Source organism: Podarcis vaucheri (assembly GCF_965113315.1).
Source record: "Podarcis vaucheri genome assembly, chromosome: 10".
Taxonomy (NCBI): domain Eukaryota; kingdom Metazoa; phylum Chordata; class Lepidosauria; order Squamata; family Lacertidae; genus Podarcis; species Podarcis vaucheri.
This window is the reverse complement of record NC_138748.1, coordinates 43,953,360-43,977,823: the sequence shown is the minus strand read 5'-3', so window position 1 is coordinate 43,977,823 and position 24,464 is coordinate 43,953,360. Positions and strand designations below refer to the sequence as shown.

At 41.5% G+C, this 24,464-nt stretch overlaps 1 protein-coding gene across 1 annotated transcript; it reads left to right on the top strand.

The window, feature by feature from the left end:
• The first annotated feature begins 5,355 nt into the window (after positions 1-5,355).
• Positions 5,356-22,124, top strand: ADSL (adenylosuccinate lyase). The gene is made up of 13 exons (XM_082241310.1): positions 5,356-5,574; positions 9,955-10,158; positions 10,875-10,919; positions 11,493-11,572; positions 11,836-12,007; positions 12,484-12,530; positions 13,213-13,303; positions 14,078-14,147; positions 16,006-16,153; positions 17,022-17,112; positions 18,555-18,644; positions 21,012-21,188; positions 21,970-22,124. Exons 1-13 carry the CDS (start codon positions 5,431-5,433, stop codon positions 22,054-22,056), a joined length of 1,446 nt encoding a protein of 481 aa, XP_082097436.1. The 5' UTR covers positions 5,356-5,430; the 3' UTR covers positions 22,057-22,124.
• Positions 22,125-24,464: the final 2,340 nt, after the last annotated feature.

The following is a 24,464-nucleotide window of genomic DNA, read 5'->3' as shown; positions in this document are numbered from 1 at the left end:
CATACTTAGTGAGATTATACTGTTCCTACATTTGTCCTAGTGGTTTGAAGACTGGATCATGAGGCTGAAACTCCTGAGTTCTAATCCTGGCCTTTACTCTTCCCTCTTTTTGCCTTAGGCAAGAGTCATTTACCCTTTGCCTCAGTTTCCCCATCTGTAAAATGGGGATAATAATACTTACCTACCTCACAGGGGTTTTGTGAGGATTGACTACAGGTTTTTGTGAAGTGCTTCAAAGAAAAAGTACTTTTTATAAGTATTATTATATGGAGGTGTAACTAGCAGGCTACCTCCTTTCCCAGTCTTAGACGTACATCTCAGGGATGTGCAAAGAGGAAATAGGAGAGGAAACAGTGTATTTTATTTTTTACTTGCTAAGCCATCAAATACTTTAAACTACTTTTAACAAGAAGGAAGGAACTAAAGAGCTGAACTATTCACAAATCTCCCTTGAGTTCCACATATAGCATACAGAAAAGCCAGTCTTTTAACAGACACATTTTAAAAATAAAGTACACTTCCTCTTGAATTGGAATATGTAAAGTTTGCCATCTTTTGTATGTCCCCCTTTTAATTAGACATGGACTTTTTTGTTAGATTAACAATGGCAGCACATCTGCTGCATTTGGGAAAGGAGACATTGCTGTGTAGTTTATATGAGTTCTGTAAAACGACAATATTTGTCAAGTTGTTGGCTTAAAGATGGGGACACTATCCAAACTTGCTTTCCTGTTTGTGTGTTAAACATATGCTGCCTCATTCCCAATATACACAAGCCATTGTATGCCAATAAAACATGGAAACACAGTAATGTTCATTAATAAGAGCTGCTTGTGAATATGCCTTACAGCCTTCTCAAAATCTTTGGGAGGAGGGGTGGAATAAGAGGTTTGGGGTAAATTCCATAGTTAGGGAGTCTTTGCTGCTTCCTCCCTTTTCTGATCTATTATGGACACCATTCTCTCTTCAATCTTAGACGTGCATCTCAGGGATGTGCATATTGAGCCCAGCATTCGGATCTTGGAAAACCTAAGATTTGGTTCCATTCTATATTTGAAGTCTCCATATTGGACACTCCCTTAATCCTTTTCATCCTTTACTCCCCAAGGAGCAGCTCTGTCCACAACTGTTAGGTGATTAAAAGTTCTACAGTGATCAAATTCAACATGATGCAGGTATATTTGTATTTGTATCTGTATCTCTGTTTTTGTGTGTGTGTAGATACATGCATACATATACGAATGCTCACTCATGATTCCACCTTCCACTAGTTGGGGCAAGAAAACTGAAGTGCAGATCACCTAACAAAAGCAAACAGCAGCTTTGCTCTGCTAATACATATGCACTGCTTCCTTTAAAACAACTTTTTTTTTTTTTGAGGGAGGGATGAAAAAAGCAGTGGAGTTTAGAACTACTTTAGCATCCACTGGTTAGACAGAGACTTGAAATGCTGCTTTAATTTCAGAGCTCCTATGGGGCTATGTTTACAAAGAACTGATCAGGAAAATGACCAATTGTGGATATCCAACTTAGTGAATTATGCTTCATTTCTGGTGAGCAAGCCATGTAGTGGAAAATGTCTTAATGGAAAATGAAAGAAGTTTAACTCCACCTAGCCTTATTTGTGAAGTAAACAATATTTTATGTCCAAAACATCTTGATTAGAAAAGGCAGCTTTTCTACTTTGCACATAAATAGGTAATACGAAGGTACAGCTGAAATGCTATTGCCTGAAACACTGTCCCTTCCCCCAAGCAGGCATAATAGTGGATACATGTATTGAGGCTCTTTGCAAAGATACCTATTAGTATTTTTCCTTATACTTGAAATAACGTACCCATCTCTATTTGTCAGTTGGGCATCCAAGAATGGTGGAATAGTGGAAAATAGGAAAAGGCACAATATGTTTTCATGCTAGAGTTTGCTTAGTTCTCTCCCCTCCCCCATAGTGCTTTTATTTCAGCTTACTTTCTATCCTAGGAATTCACATGGACACAGAAACACAGCACTTTATGTGCTCTTGCATGGCATGCTGCCCTCCCCTTCTCCCTCTCTTCTCTATTTTTATTTTAGTATAGTGGTACTTAAAATCACTGTTTCACTTAAAAAGACAATAAAATGTTTAAACTCTACTAATGTACAAATAAGCTGAAATGTTGCATTTATGTGTATTTTGCCATAGCAGGTACTGTATTTCTCATGCTGGATTTCAAACCAACAAAAGGGTGATGTTTTATTGGAGTGTGACAAGTTGAGAGTAATAAGGAATTAAGTCGTCGTCATTTCATTGAAATTGAGAGATGGTGTAATACATATTACGTTTTCTGAAGTTTTTTGTTTTTTTTTTGCTTTTAAGCAGCTTTTGTTTTTATTTTGTTTTTGTTTTTTAAGATATGATTGTATTATGTGCAACTCAGTTGCTTACATTATAACTACAAAATATTTTTGGGTTCCTGGAAAAAGAAAGACTAATAAATGTGTTTGGCTGCTAAGCATTTAATCCTGTGACTCCTTGTCAATTTATTTTTGTTTGTTGATTTGGTCTATAAAATGCAGTTGTTAACTATAATTTATTGGCTGTGCATTTTCCCTTCAGGAATTCATACTCACTATTTACACAGTCTTGCAGCAATAAACTATTGATAGTTTATTATTTTTATCTTTAGTATCTCCTCAGACATGTAAATAATTGTGCACACACATTTTTCCTAGGTTTGGAGGCAGCTATTTTTATTGAGAAATGGCATCTTGGCTTATCACAATAGCACATTGTTATTCTGGTATCAGAGAACATTCAAGGGTTCTAGAATCTGATTGAGCTTTACTGGTTACCAAGGAAACCAGACAGATGGACAGTTGTCAAACCTACTTGTCAACTCTCAGATATCTGTGCAGGCTGGGCAAACTACAAGCATTATTTAGCAGAAAGATGTGAATCCCTTGATATCTTTGTTTGTTATACATTGGAGGAGGAAAGCTCAAATCCATACTGGAATCCAAATGAACTGGGAATTCAGCAACGCCCAAAATAACTTACTTTAGGTATCTGAAGAAGTGTGCATGCACACGAAAGCTCAGACCAAGAACTAACTTAGTTGGTCTTTAAGGTGCTACTGGAAGGAATTTTTTTATTTTTACTTTAGCTATGTGAGAGCTCCCAAGGTGGCTAGGAAAGTCCCTTCTCCCCCTGTCCATGCCACTCACACTGAAGATATTTTTCTTGATGGTACATTATAGTATATTCAGGGTAGCATATGGGTTATCATCTTCCTTGTTCTTCAACACTTGAACACGACAATGCTTGTTTCTTCTAACAAAGGGTTTGTATTTCAAAACACTGCTCCAAGCAAGCTATTATTCACCACTGGGGGAAAGTATGCAAAGCTAGTGTGATGTAGTTGCTAGAGTCCAATATAAACCTGCACTCTGATGTGACACTCATTAGGTACTCCTGAGCAAGTCAGATCTGTGACAGCAAAAATTGTTGCTTTAATCTCCTTGGAGAAACAAAAGGTTACAAATCTGTTATGATGAATCTGCTGTTGACATAACAAGGTCATATAAGTGATGTCAGTTGTCAAGGAATGGCCATATCAGAAGACAAGTTATGAACAGCACACTTTCATAGCTCTGGAAACAAAATTACCTAAGATTCAGAATCCTAGATACTGTACTGAACTTGCTGAATCCTTGAAAATAACTGCCGTATAAAATCACTGGAATCAAAAGTGCAACAGATTTGCAAAGAGAGTGATACACGATAATTATTTTCCTGCATCAGACAAAGGTCTGACTTGTCTGGGATTTGGTTTCCAGCAGCGACCAACCAGCTGCTTCTGGAAGCTTCCAAGCAAAGCAGGTGATGGGTCATATTTTGTATCTTGTACTCAGAAGTGTAGTGTGACCACTTACAGATACTTTCTGTATAGCTATAATGGCAAATAACTGATTTGACCTACACACAAATTGTCTCATTCTGCTCTTAAGCCATCTAAGCTAGTAAAGGTAAAGGACCCCTGACAGTTAAGTCCAGTCGCGGACAACTCTGGGGTTGTGGCGCTCATCTCACTTTACTGGCCGAGGGACCCAATGTTTGTCCACAGACAGTTTTTCCGGGTCATGTGGCCAGCATGACTAGGCCGCTTCTGGCGAAACCAGAGCAGTGCATGGAAACGCCGTTTACCTTCCTGCTGGAGCAGTACCTATTTATCTACTTGCACTTTGAGGTGCTTTCGAACTGCTAGGTTGACAGGAGCTGGGACTGAGCAACGGGATCTCACCCCATTGTTGGGATTCAAACCACCGACCTTCCTATCAGCAAGCCCTAGGCTCAGTGGTTTAGACCACTGCCACCCGCGTCCCATCTAAGCTAGTAGTCCTCACCATAACTCATGGCAGTAAACTCCACAAGTTTATTTTGCTATGTGAAGTACTTCCTTTGGCCTTCTGTGAATTTAATGCAAATCTGTTCCTGCAAAGGAATGTCCAAGTTCTACTGTAACGACGTTTCTGTTATCAGTCCGTCCACACTACATATGTTAATAAACATATGCAAAGACAGCTCATACAGATACTACTTAAAATCTAATCTCTCGGGCCTTTGCTTACATGGAAGATTCTCTTATCTCTTGCTGATTTTAGCTACCCCCTTATAAATTATTATTTATTTGCAAATGTAACAAGGAAAGGAAAAAAAGATAAAAGCAAACAAGGTAAATTAAAGTTGAAGAAAGAAGAGGGAAAAAATAGTATACAAATAATACTAAAATCAACGGTAGATCACCATTGGTACACAAATCTTAAACATGCAAGTTAATACATAAGTGCTCCAGATATCCACACAAAGTTGGGGCTGTGAGATCTTAAGACCATTTTGTAATAGACCCATGTCTAATTCTTCCAACTCCATCATAAACTGGGGCAAGCAATATTCTAAGCAGGGCCACACCATACTTTATATTTTCTTTTTAAAAATAGGGAAATGCCAGGGGCTCCCCACTAGCTTATATAAAGGAATCGATGCATTCATTATTCCTAACCATCCCTAACACGGAATATGCGTCCCCTAACCCCACGGCAACAATGGAAGCTATTTTCAGTAAGAATTTTGCCGAGACCCCTCAAAACTTCTTCGGGAGTTGCAGCCAATAGGGACAATAGTATACGTGGAGAGTTAACTCTGAGGGGAGCGAGGGCTGCAATGCAGCCTCCCAAGCAGCAGGGGCCGCTGCGACCCCGACCTTGCCCCAGTCCAGTCACGGGCGAGTCGGAAGGGGGCAGGGGACGCCGGAGGTGAGGTTGAGTTGGGGGCGGGCCTGAGGGCGGGACATCTCCGCTCCCTTTATTAGGGTCCTGAGGCAAGTGCCTCCCTTTCGCCTGCGGGTTGCAGCTGCTTCTCTCGAGGGTGTCGCTTCCCTGCGCGGGACCACGATGGCCGAGGAGGATCCTTTCTGCCGCTACCGCTCCCCTCTCGTCTCGCGCTACGCCAGCCCCGACATGGCTTTTAACTTCAGCGAGAGGAAGAAGTTCAGCACCTGGCGGCGCCTCTGGCTTTACTTGGCCAAGGCTGAGAAGGTGGGCGCGCGCGGGTTCGTGGCTGTGCCGGACAAGCCCATTAAGTGGAGAGGCCCCTGTCCACCTCCCACAATGCAATGGGGGTTGTGGCATTTGCAGTTTTACTGACCCTGCCACACACACACACAGCTAACAGACCTCCTTCTGCGCAACAGGTGAAGGGGCAGCATGCCTGTTCTGTTTGACGCCACTGTTTGCATACCCACATGTCCTTTATACTTCTCTCTCTCTCTGTGCACATCTGCCCAGTTTTGTTAATAATGCACTAGAACTGGAGAGTCATCCACTGAAGCTGAATGGTAGGCAGCCAAAATTAATCCCCACCCCCTGCCCCTACTCAGTACAGTGGCACCTTGGGTTACAGACGCTTCGGGTTACAGACTCCGCTAACTCAGAAGTAGTACCTCGGGTTAAGAACTTTGCTTCAGAATGAGAACAGAAATTGTGCTCAGAGGGGTGGCAGCAGCGGGAGGCCCCATTAGCTAAAGTGGTACCTCAGGTTAAGAAAAGTCCTCCAGAACGAATTACGGTAAGTTCTTAACCTGAGGTAACCACTGTACTAGGGAATTTGCTGCCACAAGAAGGTAGTGATGGCTGCCACTTTAGGCGGCTTTAAAAGGGGTTTTTACCCATTGTTGAGTTTTACCCATTTACCCAGACATGGCTGTCTGTGTATTCAGGTGATATTGGATGTATTGTGGCCTGAAGGATCCGATCAGATATAACACAGCTTCGAATATTGATCACCAGGAAACGAGAGTAAATGTGTTGTTATGCTCGCATCTTGTTTGTAGGCATCCCAAAGACATCGGGATGGCTTCTCCAAATTGTCGTGTTTTGTTAATAACGCTTTATGTAAGTTTTTGATACTGTTGCACAGTTGTAAGGCTATATTGTGCTTAGCAGCAACAGTTGCTCAGAAGCAAAATAAAGGGAGCATCACCACTTAGAGAGAACTGTGATCAAGCAGTATACAAACTGCAGAAGTAAAATCGTTGCACTCGACTTCTAAATTTAAATGTTTTTTTTTTACTTTTGTGCAACACTGTAATGTGTGGTACTTACGTCTAGTAAATGTGCTGTGGTTCTTCATTTCTCATCAGATTCTAGGATCCTATTCACCTGGAAAAGGTATTTGGCTGAGAATTCCAATGTAACTTTTTCGTAGGCGTTTGCTCATATTGCAAGTGTCCATTGTTGCATCAGGATCCTTATGCAGAGTTACATTTTTGCTATTCTCATCTGATTACAACAATATGACAATGGACATTTGCTAAAATGGTTTCTAGAAATGTACTCAGAAACATACTGTCTCTGATCGTGGAGGCAGAACATATTCATTGAGGCTAGCAGCTATTGATAGCCTTTACCTCTATGAATTTGTCTAATCCTCTTTTTAAAGCCACCAAAAGACTCTTCTCTTCTGATTACCATTCTCGAGGTCACTGCAGAGGTGGTATGTTGTAAGTGTGTGCATTTCAATGCAATTTATCAGTCACCAAGGGGATGGAAGCAATATTCCGAACATGTTGGTTGCACAAACCTCTGTACGTCACTCTAAACCATACAGAAGATACAAGGTTGTTTGCTTAGCCGTAGGTAACATTTCATATGCCCCATCAGCCCAGAGGGGATTGACCCTGACTACCAAGCAATAGCACTTTATCTCATGTGTATTATACCTCACAAAGTGATTTTGTCAATCAAGAATAAACAAAGTGGATTTTAGCTTCTGATCCAAATGTTAAACTATTACAACTCTCAGTGGGATTCACTTACCCTCAAAAAATCTTTAAATGGTACCATGTGGTCCTTAAAGTATCCTGGATCCAAGATTTTCGGAACTTTCTAGATTTTTTAAAATTTTTATTTATTTCTGACAACCCAAAAGTATTAGTAGCAGGGTGCTACATTGTACCATAAAGAAACAAACAAAGAAAAAGAAATTGTAACACACCAGTATACATTGAGGCATCCATGTTTCCCAGGCTAGCATGGGTGGTGGTGACTATTGCATGTACGTTCAAAGCGTAAGAAATAAAATCCTGCCAAATGATGTAGAAGTGTTCTGGGTTCTCGCATTACTCTGGAGACACACAATAACCAAAAGTCCATAAGTTCTTATACCACAAAGACCAATGTAGATTTTTTCTAAGCTTTCCATAGCTAGATTATTGAAATCCTAGCACCAGCTAGGATCCATGTCAAAAAATCTTTAGTGTGACAAGCTTTCCTATTATCAGTCCGCAAATTCATTAGTGACAGTTGTGGATAAGCCTGAGCAGATGATTTAATTCTTTTAAGTATTTCTTTATAAACTTGGGATCAGAATTATGAGAGCAGAGGGCATTCCCGCCAAAGATAGAAAAATATTCCCCGGAGCCCACAGGCCTGCCAGCAATCCTGTATTGATTGCGGTGTAATATGAGACATCTGCACAGGTGTACTATTCCATCTGTGCACACCTTTGAGCATTCCTTCACATATGATGGAACAGATTTGTGAGGCTTAGCTGACCACAGTGATTTCCATTCAAATTCCTCTTTTTGAACATTTAGATCTTTCTCCTAGTAAAGTATAAAGCGAACCAAGGGACAAGTGGTGTGCTCTGAAAGTTCTGCATAAATAATAGAGACCAGTTCTTTATCTCTGATAACAGAGACCAGGACTTGTGTTGATATATAATCAGCACAATAACTTTAAACCTGGCCCAGGAACATGTGGGAAGCCAGTGCAGATGTTTTAACAAAGGTTGTTGTCACTTGCTGAAGTACAAGATATAGTAGCTATGAAGTTATGCCATATAAAGTTTTAGAGAGTGTAATTTACAACAAAGGGCTCATCTATGCTTCTCTCCACTTTTGTATTATTATTTTTTTAAAAAAATATTAATTTTGTATACCACCCTTCATCTGTAGATCTCAGGATAGTTCACAACATAAATTATAATATAAAAGACACAAAATACATAATAAAAATAAGAACAACCCCCCCCCCAATATTCTCCCTTGCACAAAAAGAGCATTGGATTTCAAGGCAAAGTTCTCTTTCCAAGCGCTCCTCCCCCCATGCCACTTTCTCTGTGAAAACCAAATATTTATCGCTACATAAGAGCAAACGGCAAATGGGTGAGGGTCTCTAGATCCTTCATCTTATGATTATTTTATTATATAGCAGTGTACATATTGCTTTACCAAGTCACATAAGCAAAAGATAGTTCTCCTATCTAAACAGAACCATGTTTTCGGAAAGCATGGCAGATGTTGTTGTAACATATCTTGTGCTTTAATGTGAGTTGGGGAGCCTGTTATTTTTATCCTTATGTTCACATTCCTGAGGAGCTACAACTCTGGCCTTGATCTTCATGTGGAAACGGAGAGACAGACACACAGCACCTGTTCGTTTCAACAGGGTTCTGTCAGACTGCTACTAACAATCCCCAATAGATCTCCCTTCAGTCCGACATGGGATGTGATTAGATTTCTAGTTGTAGGGGATTCAGTGTAGTGAAGAGTGCGTAACATTTATGTGTTGTTTGCCTTTGTTTTTATATAAGCAACATTTCTGCTTGTTTTTTAATTTAAATTGCATTCACTGGGAACAGCAGCAGAAGGTAAACGAGGCACCTAAGAATCTGCAGGCGGGTTAGGATAATAGATGTGATGTTACATACAATCATGGGAAGGCAAAGCACAACTTTATTTTTCCTCTGAAAAATTGAAAAAGGTGTTAAAAGACGGTTATGGAGACTTTAGTCAATTACAGTAAATTCTGGGTAGTGCTTTCAGAAAGTCTAGCAGAGTCAAGTACAATGGCTTCCTTTAGAACTCTGAAAAAATCCTTCATACTGTAGAGCATTGTAGTGCCTTTTCATACAACAGGGTTGACATTCAAGTTTGAGGCAACTCCAGTCTTTTTAGTCTGCTGTCTCTTTCCGTTTTTAAAGCTATTTGGGACACTTACTATCAGTGACAAAACTGAAGTAACTGCTTGAATATCAAAGGTAGAAAATGAAATAAACTTTACAGTAAATCAGCCAAATTCAAAAAGAGAAATTACACAATTATTTTATGTTTTTATTTAAATCAAATTGTTGTGATCTATAAGAATAACATTTTTTTCTAATATTAATTGCAATGAAGTGTTTCTTTAAAATTAACTCATTCAGAACTGTAATAACCTTAGGACTTTGGATTTTGACCTCAGTAGTTAAAAGCTAATCTTGCATAAACTGGGCTTTGTGTCACCCTTCCCTGATTCTGAAAGTTGCATAAGAATAAGATCCTAGTTAATTGTGTAAATTCAGTGATCTTACTAGTGGGGGTGTCCTTGAATAGGGGGTCATGTGTTAGTTAACTTCAGGTTTTTCCCTCCTTGTAGTCACTGGGTCTACCCATCACAGATGAGCAAATACAGGAAATGGAAGCAAAACTGGACAGCATAGATTTCAAGATGGCAGCTGAGGAGGAGAAGCGGTTACGTCATGATGTAATGGCCCATGTGCATACATTTGCCCACTGTTGTCCAAAGGCTGCAGGAATAATTCACCTTGGAGCAACTTCCTGCTACGTGGGAGATAATACGGTAAAACAGTGTTATGAAATTGTTCTCCATAAGCTGGACTAAATCACTATACAGTGGTACCTCGAGTTACAAACGCCTTAGGTTACAAATGCTTCAGGTTACAAACTCTGCTAACCTGGAAGAGTTACCTCGAGTTGAGAATTTTGCTCCAGGATGAGAACAGAAATCGTGTGCCAGCAGCAGAGCAGTAGCAAGAGACCCCATTAGCAAAAGCACAATTCTAGTTAAGAACAGTTTCAGGTTAAGAATGGACCTCCGGAACAAATTAAGTTCGTAACTAGAGGTACCACTGTAACGGTTCTTTTCTATCCCTGCATTAGTATCCGAAATACCAAGCCTCTAAAGTATCAGCAATTTTTTCTTTATTAAAAAGACGAAGATAACTGTTGTATAGCTAAAAATTCAAAACCCAGTGAAGTTCTGAGTGAGATAACCACCCCCTCTCGTCTCTTCATTTTCACCCTCTTGGGTGGCACAGAAGTAATGCTGATCCCTTGAGGCACAAGTGAATTTTTGAGTGACCAAAATAAATGCTTGTGCACAGTAGACTACTTGATTCCTTGGTACACAAAGAGAATATTAGTTATACCTATTTGTCTTTATGGAAATTGCAAATTACCCTGAAAGGAGAGTGTAGATAAGCATGTGAGTGTTGAATAAAATTGTGACTGACTGACTGACTGACTGACTGACTGTTTTATTCCTTTTTCTGTTAGGACTTGATAGTTCTCCGGGATGGATTCAACCTGCTTCTTCCCAAGGTAAGACACACAGTTTTTAAGAGGTGGGTGCTATTGATTCCAAGTGGATGTCTGCTAGAGTTAACTAGAAACAATTAGGAGCTGCCAAGACACTGAGAAAAAAGTAGTTATTTTCCAAGGCACCTGATCAGTATTGGATTCCAGTTGTGTTCATACAGAGTTAATAATATAACATGAATTGATTTTATGTACTGTATCTTGTTGTTTTAAACTTTTATATATATATATTTAATTGTTTTCATGTATTCAGTTGTTCTAACTGTTTTATATATGCTCTGTTATAAATCCCTCACTCTGCAAGGGTCACACCTAAATGAAATAACTAATAGTAGTAGTAGCAGTAGTAGTAGCAGTAATATAGAGGCATCATATTAAGTTATATATTTTTCTCTCCAAGCATTTTACAATTCTTCTTGGAGAATGATTCAGACTTGACTGTCAGATTCTCTCTCTCTATGGAATGAAGAACCTTGTATTCTGCCCTACCCTTCTTGAAAGGAAAATTGGATAAAAATGTAAATAATTATTTTGTGACTTCCCTCGTGTTTTCCTTCTTTCATTCAATCTTGCTAGCTTGCTAGGGTGATCAGCCGTCTTGCAGACTTTGCTGAGAAGTATGCTGACTTGCCCACCTTGGGCTTCACTCACTACCAGTAAGTAATTCATACAAATACTCATTTAATTCTGTGGATGCTGCTCCCATTTCTACCCCATTTCTTTTATTCACCCTCAGATCAGCGGCCTTTAATTGCTACTGTGCAAGATTAAACTCCAGAAAACTAAATGAATCACGGCTATAAGATTCTGAAAGAAACTGTGATAGAAATGCTTGCAAAGCATCAAGTGCAAACACTGTATAGTAACATGAATGAAGCTGTACAGGCTTATTCTTGAGTCATATTCTGTGTTCTTTCAGGCCTGCCCAGCTGACTACTGTGGGTAAACGCTGTTGTCTGTGGATCCAAGATCTCTGCATGGACCTCCACAATCTTGAGCGGGCACGAGATGAGTTGAGATTTCGTGGTGTGAAAGGCACCACTGGTACACAGGCCAGCTTCTTGCAGCTCTTTGAAGGAGATCATGATAAAGTACGTATCCCCAGCAAGTGTCAGTTTTGAATTGCAGTTAGTTTGGGAACACTTGACTTGTATTATGTAGTGGTAATCACAGGCTTCCATTCAACATAAACTTCCTGAGCAGTAGTGGAATAAACTATTGAAACAGCATCTAAAAACAACAAAATTCCACAGCAAAACCAGTAAAAAAATAGTTCTAGATCAGCAGTCAGAAAATCCATAAGGTGCACCTTATGCCCCAATCAAGAAATGAGCAAAGTTGCTTCCTGGGACATTTCACTCTAGGGCTTTTGCCAATATTAAATTTGCATGAGACCTACGGAAGAATTTTTATTTCTGTGGGAAGCAGACAGCAGATTGAGCATAGGGCAATATAGTGATTGCATCAGCAAAACACCTATAGTGCTCAGAATAGTGCAAGAGGCACAATCATTCCCACTTCAGCCACTGCATTCTGAGTGAGGTTCCTATCATATTTTTCCCCTGAGGTGGAGGAGCTGGACAGGCTGGTGACTGCAATGGCGGGATTTAAGCGGTATGTAAAAAAGCAAAAAACCCTCTCCTTCCTTGCCTTTACTGCTTTAAGAACACAGAAATCTGCCTTTATATTGAGTCAGACCACTGGTGTTGTCTTACACTTAGTACTGTCATATCTGGACTAACTGACTGGCAGCATGGTTTTCCAGAGCTTCCAGCCTTACTTGGAGATATCATTGATTGAAGCTGTGATCTTATATGTGCAAAGCCTGCCATTAAACTGTGGCCCTTCCGCGTTCTTAAGATGAGCACCTCTGGACCCTATGCATAAATTTGGATTCTGCTCTGCAATTAACATTCCCGCTGTTGCTGCTAACTGCTAGGACCTATTAGGGGAAAGGTTGTGCTTACATAATCTACTCCATGATGTAGGTTTGTAATGGAACTTCCATCTTAGTCCTTTGCAGTTTTGCTCTTCTCCATGTGAATGCATGTCCCCCCCCCCTTTTTTTTTTGCTACCCTACTGCATGTTAAACTGAATTGTACAGTCACACAAAGAATTTCTCTAGATTGTTTCAAACGAATAGTGTACCATCACTGGATCAGGAAGCAGATATAAAATGAGGGACAAGGAACCAGTTGATGTTGTGTGATATTCATTCCTTGTTGCATGCTCTCTCAATCTCATTTATAGGCTCTGTTAAACTTCATGGTGCTTTATCTTTGTGTTTGGTTTCAGCGCTTATATCGTCACAGGGCAGACATACAGTCGCAAAGTGGATATTGAAGTTCTTTCTGTTCTGGCCAGTCTAGGGGCATCTGTACATAAGGTAAGAACTACTTCAAATTCTATATTCAAAGGCACCATTGAGAATCGGGGCTCAATTGGATGCCTTCTTGAGTTGCACAGCCACATAAATTATTTCTTTAGAGGTTTCAAGCTTTTAGAAACTGTGGTCACATTCTGATGTTTTGCTTTTCTCCTGTGTTTAACACAGATTTCTGTAGTATACCGGATATCTAGGAGATATCCTAGATCTATTGAATTATAGATGGCTGAAAAAGTGAAAGCGAGCCAGTCCACCATTCCTGCTACTGCGCCTGCACTTCCTTGCCTCTCTCTGCCAGTAAGCAGAAGCAATGCACAGTGTTCGGAAGTTGGGAGAGTGACTCAGGGGGGCAGACACCTGGGAAAAAAGACTTTGGCAATCCCACCCACCAGTGAACCCAATGTGTTTTCACTACATGTGATTTTGGCTTTATGTGCTATCCCCAGAATATAACCCCAGCATAAGTTGAGTGTCACTTGTATAATAGGCTTGAATTCAAATCTGTATGTTTTGGGCTGGGGAATATGTTTATATTCAGAATTTCTCCTATGTCCTTTAAAATAAGATGATGAATTTTTTATACTATTTCTTTGTATCATAGACTCAGTGCTAATTATGAAATCTTGCATGTATTAAGTCTGTGTCTGCATCTGAAATTAATTAATCTCTTTTTCTCCCCAGTTGTTAGTAAAATGAACCAGCTCCAAGATTTCTGATGAATACTAATGCTGCCCAGAAATAGTGTCTGAACTAATTAGAGTTGTTTTTCTCCAGATATGTACTGATATTCGCCTTCTGGCCAACCTCAAAGAATTAGAGGAACCTTTTGAGAAAGACCAGATTGGTAAGCAATGGCTGTAGAAACAGAATTTTGTTGTTTTTAAATTAACTTGTATTGATCACCCTTTTGAAGTTGAATGATTGAAATTAGAGTAAAAATGGAATATGTGTAAACATGTCTCAGAGTGGATCAGCTGGTACATTTACATCCCATTTTTATTTAAAAGACAGTTAAGGAGTACGTGCACGCATACAGTCTCCAGCAAATTAAATTTCTGAAGCTACTGCTTTGCTAGCTATCCAACAAGTTGCTGTAAGGAGTCTGAAACTGTGACTCCTCTGAGAAAGTGAGATAATGGGCTGCTTTAGATGTAATTCCAAACCATGCCCTAATGCTATGAAACTGAACAGTCGAGGAACCTTGGCCTCAAACACTACTCTCTGTCTTTGCATGCAGTGATTCCTCATTGCCTGTTCTGAGGCAAAGTGGAAATCTATATTTTACACTTGTGTTGCAAACAAAGAATTAAAACCATAGTTTGATCCTGGTTTCCAGTAATGGTTTGCAGGCAAAGTACAAGCCACAGTTTGTCTCAAGACTTGCTCTCTGGAGGGCCCCAGACTGAAATACTAAGGTCTTTTCAATCCCTTACTGACTTTTCTTTTGCTTCCAATACAGCTTTTTTTTAAAAAAAAAATGTGATTAATTTATGTAATATATGGTATAACTGATATATTTTTTTCCACTGGTTACTTTCAGTCTCCATCATGATTCTATCTAGTTTGACTGTGCTTTATTGCTTAATTTTTTGCCTTGTTCTTGGTACTATTTTGTATCACTTTAATAAAAATCCCAATAAAAATTATTGCAACCTCCTCCCAGAAACTACTACTATTATTTTATTGAATTTATATACTGTCCTATACCTGGAGGTCTCAGGGTGGAAACTGGTTTATTCAAACCAAAATCAGTGTCAACAAGTCAGATTCAAACGATAGTTTCAGATCCCAATTTGCTAGTTAACCTTGGGTTGAACAAACTACATATAATGTGAAACCCTGGTTTGTTTTAAAGCGAGAGCGTACGTTTTCACTCTTTTCCCTTCTGTGCAAGAGGGGGTAGTGTGCAGGCCAAAAGCTCACTGCAACCTGTTCCCAGTCTAAATTGGGGCAGGGAACCTCTGGGCCTCATGATGTTGGTGGATTTCCATCTCCCACCACCCTTGGCCATGCTTAGGTTGATGGGAGTTGCCCAAAACATCTGGAGGACCATAGGCTCCCCATGCCTAGTCTTAAGGATAGTAATTTTGGTACAAAAACAGCTGCTAAATTTAACTAAGCTTTAGAAGTAGCCTAGCTATGTTGTGCTCTGTCCAACTCACCCCATGGGCCACTAACAGGTGGGAGGCCACCCCTTTTGTCATCTGATGTCACCATGAAGTTAGCCAACCTATTTTCCTTTGAACACCCGAATCTATACATTTTTGTGTGCAAGCTCTGCTATCTATTCAAAATTATTGTATACAGTGGTACCTCAGGTTACGAACTTAATTCGTTCCGGAAGTCCGTTCTTAACCCAAATCTGTTCTTAACCTGAGGCATGCTTTTGCTATTGGGGCCTCCCACTGCTGCTGCACCACCAGCACGCGATTTCCGTTCTCATCCTGGGGTAAAGTTACTACTTCTGGGTTAGCAGAGTTTGTAACCCGAAGTGTTTGTAACCCAAAGCGTTTGTAACCTGAGGTACCACTGTATTGCTGAGGATTATGTTTGCTGATAACCGGAGCAACTTTTGTAGACGGTGAGAGAACTTTAGAAAGGCACACTATGTTTAACATTCTTGTTTTTTATTCTTTCTCCTTCTCATTTGCACACTCTTCCTTCTCCTGTTGCCCATTCCTCTCCCCCCTCCCATTGTACAGGTTCAAGCGCTATGGCTTATAAACGGAATCCCATGCGTTCAGAGCGATGTTGCAGTTTAGCTCGTCATCTTATGATTCTGATCCAGGACCCCCTTCAGACAGCATCTGTGCAGTGGTTTGAGCGCACTTTAGATGATAGTGCAAACAGGTACATTCCTGATTCTTGAAGCAGAGAGATTATTTCTTTGTTTTCAAAATACATTTAGAAACCAACAGATCTTTCTATGATATTGTGAACTGCACCCAAAATATTAAACATACTTACTTGGAAGTGAACTTCTGATTTCAGTGGAACCTTTTTTAACTAGTATAAAATGTACAAGGCCACCACTGAAGGATGTAATTTCTGAAAGCTAAGCTGGAGGTGCAGATGATTCTTGCTCATTTTGCCCCCATTGGATTCATGTGTGTCTCAGAACTTTGATTTGTGGATTAAGACACATAATCAATGAACAAATCCATGCCTGCTTCTGTACTGTACTTAGGAGTTTTAAAGTTTCTTTAAAACTTGACCAGCTACTTAGAGCAGCCAATATCTCCTCCAAGGCTACACAGTAAAGAATCTGTTTTAAAACGCTCCCAGAAAGCACCTGTATTATCACAACATGCAGAATTGTACAAAGAAAAAGATGGCTGTTCCCATTTAACGGAGGAAGTGTTTGGTTCCCCAAGTAGCTGTAAAATGTTGACAAAAGGGGCAGCCCTTGGACCATCTCATAAGCAGTTCTTTCAGTAAAACAGGGCAGATTTTTAAAATTTAAAACATCTATCCATAAACTGGATGGCATGGAGTTAGTTTTGTGAATACACAAAACTGACACAGGACAGAACTGGGATGATCCATCCACCCCAACAAAATGTTCCTTAAAACACTGCCTAGTGTGGAAAATAGGAAGAGTAAGCAAATTAATGAGGAAAGAAAAAATAGTACTGAACTGTTTAAAAAGTCCTTTCTGTGGGAATGCTGCAACTTCTCCCTCCCTCCAATTCTGGTACTCTTGTGACTTTTTCCACAGGCGCGTGTGTTTACCTGAAGCCTTCCTCACTGCTGACATAATACTTAGCACCCTGCAAAATATCTCTGAGGGTCTTGTGGTATATCCCAAGGTAAGAAGACTCAGAGGAAGTGTGAGCGGTCTCTTTCTCCTGTATTGGTGGTTTTCAAACTGTTTTCTGGGAAAAGCCTAGGGTCCCTTGGAAGCTTTTCAGGGTGTTGTCACCTGAAACACAGCTTGCTTCCTGTTATCAGTCTTCCCTTCACAGCCACTGTGAGTTGAATATGTATTTTTAATGCACACTCGGTTAACACAGGAGTGCTGGCAAGGACCAACAACCCTAGCCACAACTCCACACAACTGAGCATAGACACACACACACACATACACAGCAGGACTTCCTTCGCAGACATGAGATTAGTACTTTAAGAACAGAAAATTTCAAAAACTCTGCCATAAATCAGCACCCACTTCCAGCCCTGGGCATGTATAAGGAGGGAAATAGCTCAGCTGGAAGAGCATGAGACTCATCTTAGGGTCGTGGGTTCGAGCCCCACGTTGGGCAAAAGTTTCCTGCATTGCAGGGGGTTGGACTCAATGGCCCTTGTGTTCCTTCCAATTCTACAGTTCTATGATTCTAAGCTTTTAAAAACAATCTGATTCATGTCAACTGTTAAATTCCATTTAGCTGCATAGTGGAGTTTTTACAGATGGGTAGGGCACAGTCACTACGAAGCAGATACCCAGTGCAGGTCCAATCTAATGAATGCTGGGCACAGTTAAGTATGGGAACCTCTATCCAAGGGATTAAGATAGCAGTTTCAGGAGTCTGCAGCAGGTTTCAACTGTGCACAGTTCCAGTGGACTAGCTTATATAAGAAGAACCCATCCCCTGAATAGTTTTTACTTCTCTTGTAATATTGAAGAAAAAATCATTTAACACATAACTGTTTAAATTAATAAATGCATGCGTGGCATTTTAAAAAGTAAGAGCAGGCATACAACTCCCTGAAGTATGGTGGTGAGACAAAACTGACAACTTGAAGCATTTTTTAAATTCATTCATTACTATGTTATTTTTACTGTGAACAAGAGAGGTAGCTGGCTTGCTCCACAGGAGTGCGGCGAAGTTGTTTAGACTTCCTGTTTTAACATTAAATCTGTGTAAGGAGGCAGTATTTTTTCTTCTTCAGTTTTAATTAGGAATGAGCTATTATTATTCATGAGGTGTAGCAGAGTCTGGAATGATATAAAATTTGAGGCTAATGAAGGACATGCCATCTAGCAGTAGAAACTGCTTTCTAAATGATGAATCTATTTATCCTTGTATCCCAGTCTTATCTATTCTGACTGGCAACAAACAGTTCTTCAGGGACTTGGGCAGAGGTCCTTCTAACGTTCTACTAATCTGGGGCCTTCTCTATTCAAAGCATGTACTTTTATTGCCGAGCTGTTATCTCTCCCCTGAATAACTAAAATAATGAAGATAACATAGAAACTGGATTTTCCAGTCCATTTTGTAAACACTATACTTATATTTGATGTTTGATTCAGGTTATTGCGAGACGTATTCAGCAAGAGTTGCCTTTCATGTGTACAGAAAATATTATCATGGCTATGGTGAAAGCTGGGGGCAATCGCCAGGTATGTACCTAACTAGGCTCTCATTTACAGGCCCTTAAGGGGACTTTTCATGCCAGGAAGTAGAGGGGTTAGAAGAAAGTTGTGACACCAGTATCTTGAACTCTTTGCTGTTTCACAATCTAGCCCTGTTGTTATGCACATCCTCTTTCTTTCATCATGTTGCATATTTCTAAATTTTACAAGTTCAGCTACCAGGGAAGGCATTAGTTTTGTTTTATCACCAGTTTTAGTGTCACTATATTAGTATTTAGAAAGCAGAGATGGAACATTGCAATGTGCCTATCTTTTTCAAATTAATTATTATAATACTGAATGAGGATGCTTTTGGAAATAGCTTATAAAATTCAGCACTGACTAAGGTTGTTTAAACTGTGGTTCAGCACTAACTCGTTCACTTCTTTACCCAAGATCCCTGCTGCCTCTAGATTTGTTTTCTTCGTATCGTATGAATGTTAGCAATTAGACAAATTGTCACCCTACACATTTTTTTTTAAGAGAAGTCTGAAATAATTTTTTTTTGTTGCATTGTTTGCTGCTACTTTTATCTTATTTCTGTACTTGTTATGCTCCCTTGATGCATTTAGAACTGAGAGGTTATTGAGACAATATTCTGCAGTGATTGGCTACACAAAATACTGAAAGTTTCAGAAGAGGATGGAATTTTGCTATTTCTTATTGCAGTTTGTGTGTAATTAAAAAGAACTACCGTATTTTTCGCTCTATAACACGCACCTGACCATAACACGCACATCGTTTTTAGAGGAGGAAAACAAGGGAAAAAATATTCTGAATGAAACAGTGGAGGTATCATTTTTGTGCTTCATGCTGTGGCCACAGACATGTGATCTGATGGTGAATTTGGGGTGACCCAATGCAAAAATCCTGAGAATCCCTGTGGATCCATGCTTTGTAACCACGTTTTTGCACCATTGCAGCCCCAGGCAACAGTGGGTGCGTGATTTTTTTGGGGGGGCAGGCTGTAGCCATGGACATGCTATGTGCTCTGATGGTGAATTTTGGCTGACCCAATGCAAAGATCCTGAGGATCCATGTGGACCCATACTTTTTAACCACGTTTTTGCACCATTGCAGCCCCAGGCAACAGTGGGTGCGTGATTTTTTTTTGGGGGGGGGACAGGCTGTAGTCATGGACATGCTATGTGCTCTGATGGTGAATTTTGGCTGACCCAATGCAAAGATCCTGAGGATCCATGTGGATCCATGCTTTGTAACCACGTTTTTGCACCATTGCAGCCCCAGGCAACAGTGGGTGCGTGATTTTTTTGGGGGGGGGGCAGGCTGTAGCCATGGACATGCTGTGTGCTCTGATGGTGAATTTGGGGTGACCCAATGCAAAGATCCTGAGGATCCATGTGGATCCATGCTTTGTAACCACATTTTAAGTGGGGAGGGAAGGAAAAACACAGAAGGCTAAGAATGCAGGAGAGGGCTATAACGTGAGGAAAGGAAGGCAAAAGTTTCCCCCCACCCACCCACACAAGCCAGCCACTGTTTAAGGATTTCATCCTTTTAAATGGAAGAAAGCATATTTGAATGCTGTGTGTCTCCAAAAACAAAAAGCAGGAAGTCAAATCAGAATTTTAAGCCGAACCTGTAATCTCTCTTCCCTTCACAAACATTGTTCCTCCGGAGCAGGGAGAGGATAGAAGGACGGACGCTCTGCTTTCCCCTCTACTTGCCTGGAGGGGAGGGGCTTCCCCTGCTCTTTGTTCCGTTTGAGCAAACACAGTAACGAAACAGAGCAGGGAGCGCAGTAAGACCCTGAGGCAGAATGCAGGAAAGCAACAGCTTCCTGTCTCACGGAGCTCCCTTCTCCCTGAAGCGCGGTTTGATTTTTGCCTTATTTTTCGGCTCCAGCGACCACACATTCGCTGCATAACACGCACAGACATTTCCCCTTCCTTTTTTGGAGAAAAAATCTGCGTGTTATAGAGCGAAAAATACGGTATTATGAATGGACTGAATGATAAAAAGACCCACTGAAGAGAGAATTCAGGCATTGCAACAATTCTGTCACACACAGTTCAAATGTTGTTCATTTCCAGGTAGCCTAGCTCAGCCTCTTTTTGATGAGTTCCTGCACTCCATCTTAGGACCAAGACCAATTCAGATTTACTATGGCTTAAATACTAAGCCACTTCCCCCACTACGCTCTTTTCCCTCTTCCTCCCTGACTATATTCTGGCATTTTGGTTGGCCTAATAGATACAGCTCTACAATGGATTTTGGATTTTTTTATCATGAGCCACAACTACATTAGCTTTTTGTAAATCCTGTATATGATACTTAGGATGTTTACCGTGTTTGCTGATGGTTTGTAATGTGATGTTGACTTCTTTTTCATAGGATTGTCATGAGAAGATAAGGGTTCTGTCCCAGCAGGCAGCTGCTGTTGTGAAGCAAGAAGGGGGTGATAATGACCTCATTGAACGTATTCGTGCAGATCCTTATTTCAGCCCTATTCATGGAGAACTGGAATCTCTTTTGGAGCCCAAGTCCTTTACTGGACGTGCTTCCCAGCAGGTAAGAACAAGAAAGTTCTTATGAGGTTGCCGTGGACTCTAGTCCACCTAAAGCTTTATGTTCTCTACCTGTGACTGTTTCTTTCTTTGTCTTTCTTTGCAACCTTTCTCACTCCATTTGAAAAAAATTCATCTATTACCCCTTGTTTTTGTTTCTTCTGCCATAAGCTCCCCTGTGAATGAACCACTTTCCCCCTCCTTATTCTATTTAGACATTCCCTTCATCCATTGCTACCCAACCTTCCTCTAACTACATATTCCTGCCTTTTTATTTAATTGCCTGTCCCACCCTCAGTGGCGTAGCGTGGGTTGTCAGCACCTGGGGCAAGGCAAGTAATTTGCGCCCCCGAACCCGTGGATTTGTGCCCCCTAACCCTAACCCCCAGATGTTGCGCCCGGTGCGGCCGCCCCCCCTGCACCCCCCACGCTATGCCACTGCCCACCCTGTCTTACTGGTTCAGTGCAGATTGTAGTCCACTAGCCTGTATCAGCCAGTTCTTCATTTACCAGTTAAGCAAAGCTAGGCTTTAACAGGAGCGGTTTGAGAAAGATTCTTGGCATATCTCCCATATCTGGAAGAATTCACTTTCTGTACTTCTAACATTTCCTTTTCGTTGTTAATGGTGTGCTTTGGGTGGGGACAAATCTAGTCTTTGCCTTATCCAGTTCCTGCGTGTTCTGAGTTACAGGGAAGTGTGCAGAATAGAGTAATTGGTTAATATGCTAAGGCTAAACGAGTAGTTATTCTTTTAATGCCTTTTTCCTCCCTTCTTCCATAACAGGTAGCAAGATTCCTAAAAGAAGAGGTCCACCCCGTGCTTACCCCTTATAAGAGCAAGATGGATGTGACAATGGAGCTGTCTCTTTGAATTAGTATTCAATTAGTATTTCATTAGGGTATTTGTGGGGAAGATAATAAAATATATTTCAAAACAGATGTGATATGTGAACTGAGTCTTAGAGGTTTTTGTGGCAAGTCTAGGAAATCTTAAGGACACGTAACTTTTCTGGGAGAAGGATATGCAGTTGAATTAAAGCTAAAACTTGTATTGCAATTGTCATGGGGCGTGGAGTTAGAATTTGCAAAAGCAATTGTTGGTTGAAGTGGGAGATCTGTAGGATAAAGTGTAGTGTTTCTTGGTGTACAGTGTCTTCAGTTTCCTGGCTATAAAACGGGAGTGGCTGACATACAAAGAGATGAAGCTATTTTATGGTTAGACCGAGCTGCTCTGAAATTATAGAGGTTGGTGCAACTTCAAAGAGTTCATGCACACAAACAAATATTGGACTCTTGTTATAAATCACTCATTTCATTCATGGTTGTTACATTGTTCCTGAGGCAGGAATGTTAGAAATTGTTTTAAGCACAGGGTTGGAATCAGAAAGCAAGGGGGCATTTTACTCCTAGGGTTGCATTGTTTAGTAGAAGAGGAATGAATGCCTCTTCTCTCTCAGATAGAAGGGAATTCCTGCTGGGATGTGCTATATGGTTCCCATCTCTCAAGGCAAGAAATAATTCATTTCCCCATGAGAACTGTTATTCATATAGGATTTTACACAGATTTAATCAATTGATCAGTTAAAAGTCACACAATTATGTATTTTACTGTTCGTTTTATAAGGGCCTGCAAGGGGCGCTGGGAACTGCTGTAGGGAAAGGAACATAGAAGAATGGAGGTGCAGAAAAGTAAATAGTCCGTAACATTCTTTGTCAGCAAAGTATGATAGTAACACAAGAGACTTATAGGAAGCTTAGAGAAAGAAACTAGTCGCACTGCACAGCTGGTCTTGTTTATTTCCCTCTTTCTCCTTCATTTTACGCTTTTGGAGGAATAAAAGTATGTCACATTTTCCGGACAGTCACAAGGTGTCTGTATTCATTTGAGCTCCGGCACTGGGCTTGGAACGAGGTGGGGCCGAGGGCTCAGTTTAACCAGATTTAAGAACATAAAGAGAGCCCTGCTGGTTCAGACCAAAGACTTCTTTGGAACAGCATCATGCTTCCCTCACTGGCTGAGTAGTTGCCCCTGGGAAGCCCACAAGCAGGACATGCGCACAGTAGTCCTCTTTCCTGCTCATAAGCCCCAGCAATTGGCAGGCAGACTAGATTCCTGCATTGTAAACAGATCCCCTCATCTTCAGATCCCATCACATGACACGAGAACTAAAGTTGTGGGAAACACTAGTATGCAATCTTGGACTATACAGGGTGTGGCTACATTGCAGGGCTGTTGTAAATCAGCAGGTCAGCCTCAGCTCCACCTCCAACTTGCTGTTTTAAGAGCATGCTGTATAACAGGGTGTGCTATGCCAGTGTTTCCCAACCTTTTTTGGGCAAAGGCACACTTGTTTCATGAAAAAAATCTCGAGGCACACCACCATTACAGCCCCGTGACGTCAGCGCGCAGCGTCACGCTGGGAGGGACATGAATTGCTAGCAAATTACATAATCACCTCCTTGAGGGCTGGCTCATCTTCTCCGAAGGCAGAACCCCATTAATTAACAGCACAGACTCACACCATAGCCAAGACGAGGGGGGGAAACCTCAGTCATGCACAGTCATGCACATGTGGGGGCTAAATGAGGACGAAGACCGGGCAGAGAGCAGGGTTCAAATCACCCCACCTGGCCAGGACAATCCCTGGGTGCTCCCTTGGGCCACTCGCCTGACCCACCTCGCAGGGCTGTTGTTGCGAGGATAACACAGGGAGAACCACACGCGCCCCCGGAAGCTCCTTGGAGGAGAAAGTGGGCGATGAATGCAATGCACGAAATATATGAGAGGCGACCAGATTTTGCAGGTGAGGGGCCCCCGCCAGCCTCCGCTTCCAACACCCAGCGCAACGACGCCGAAGTTTTCCCCCTGGCTCAGCTCGAGGAGCAGCGCTGCTCCCCCCCCCCGGCTCCCCTTCGCCCTCCCGGCTCTCTCTGCCACCCACTGGGGACCCCCCTCACCTGCCAAGTCCGGAGCGCCGGTGGAAGTTGCATGCATGCATGCAGGGCGCCGCGTTGCCATTGCATTGCACTGCACTCCATGCAATGCCTGCACGCATGCATTTCCTTGCACGCCTGCCAAGGGGTCTCCCCGCGGTCCGATGCGTCCCCTCCGGCGCGGATGCAGCATTGCAAAAATAAAAACCCCCGACACAGCCCTACCTGGGGGGCAGCCTCCGCCTCCGCGGGGATCCCCGGGCTCCATCCTGCCGCCCGATCTCCGCGGGGGCGCAGGCAGGCTGCGCGGGGTCTGCGCGGAAGAGCCCCTGCCCGCCCGGCCGC

Bases quoted from the DNA above. Each gene is read 5' to 3' on its own strand.
- ADSL (XM_082241310.1), top strand. From the start codon at position 5,431: ATGGCCGAGGAGGATCCTTTCTGCCGCTACCGCTCCCCTCTCGTCTCG. The intron at 5,575-9,954 runs GTGGGCGCGCGC...CCCTCCTTGTAG, and splicing joins ACTTGGCCAAGGCTGAGAAG to TCACTGGGTCTACCCATCAC. The intron at 10,159-10,874 runs GTAAAACAGTGT...TTTTTCTGTTAG, and splicing joins GCTACGTGGGAGATAATACG to GACTTGATAGTTCTCCGGGA.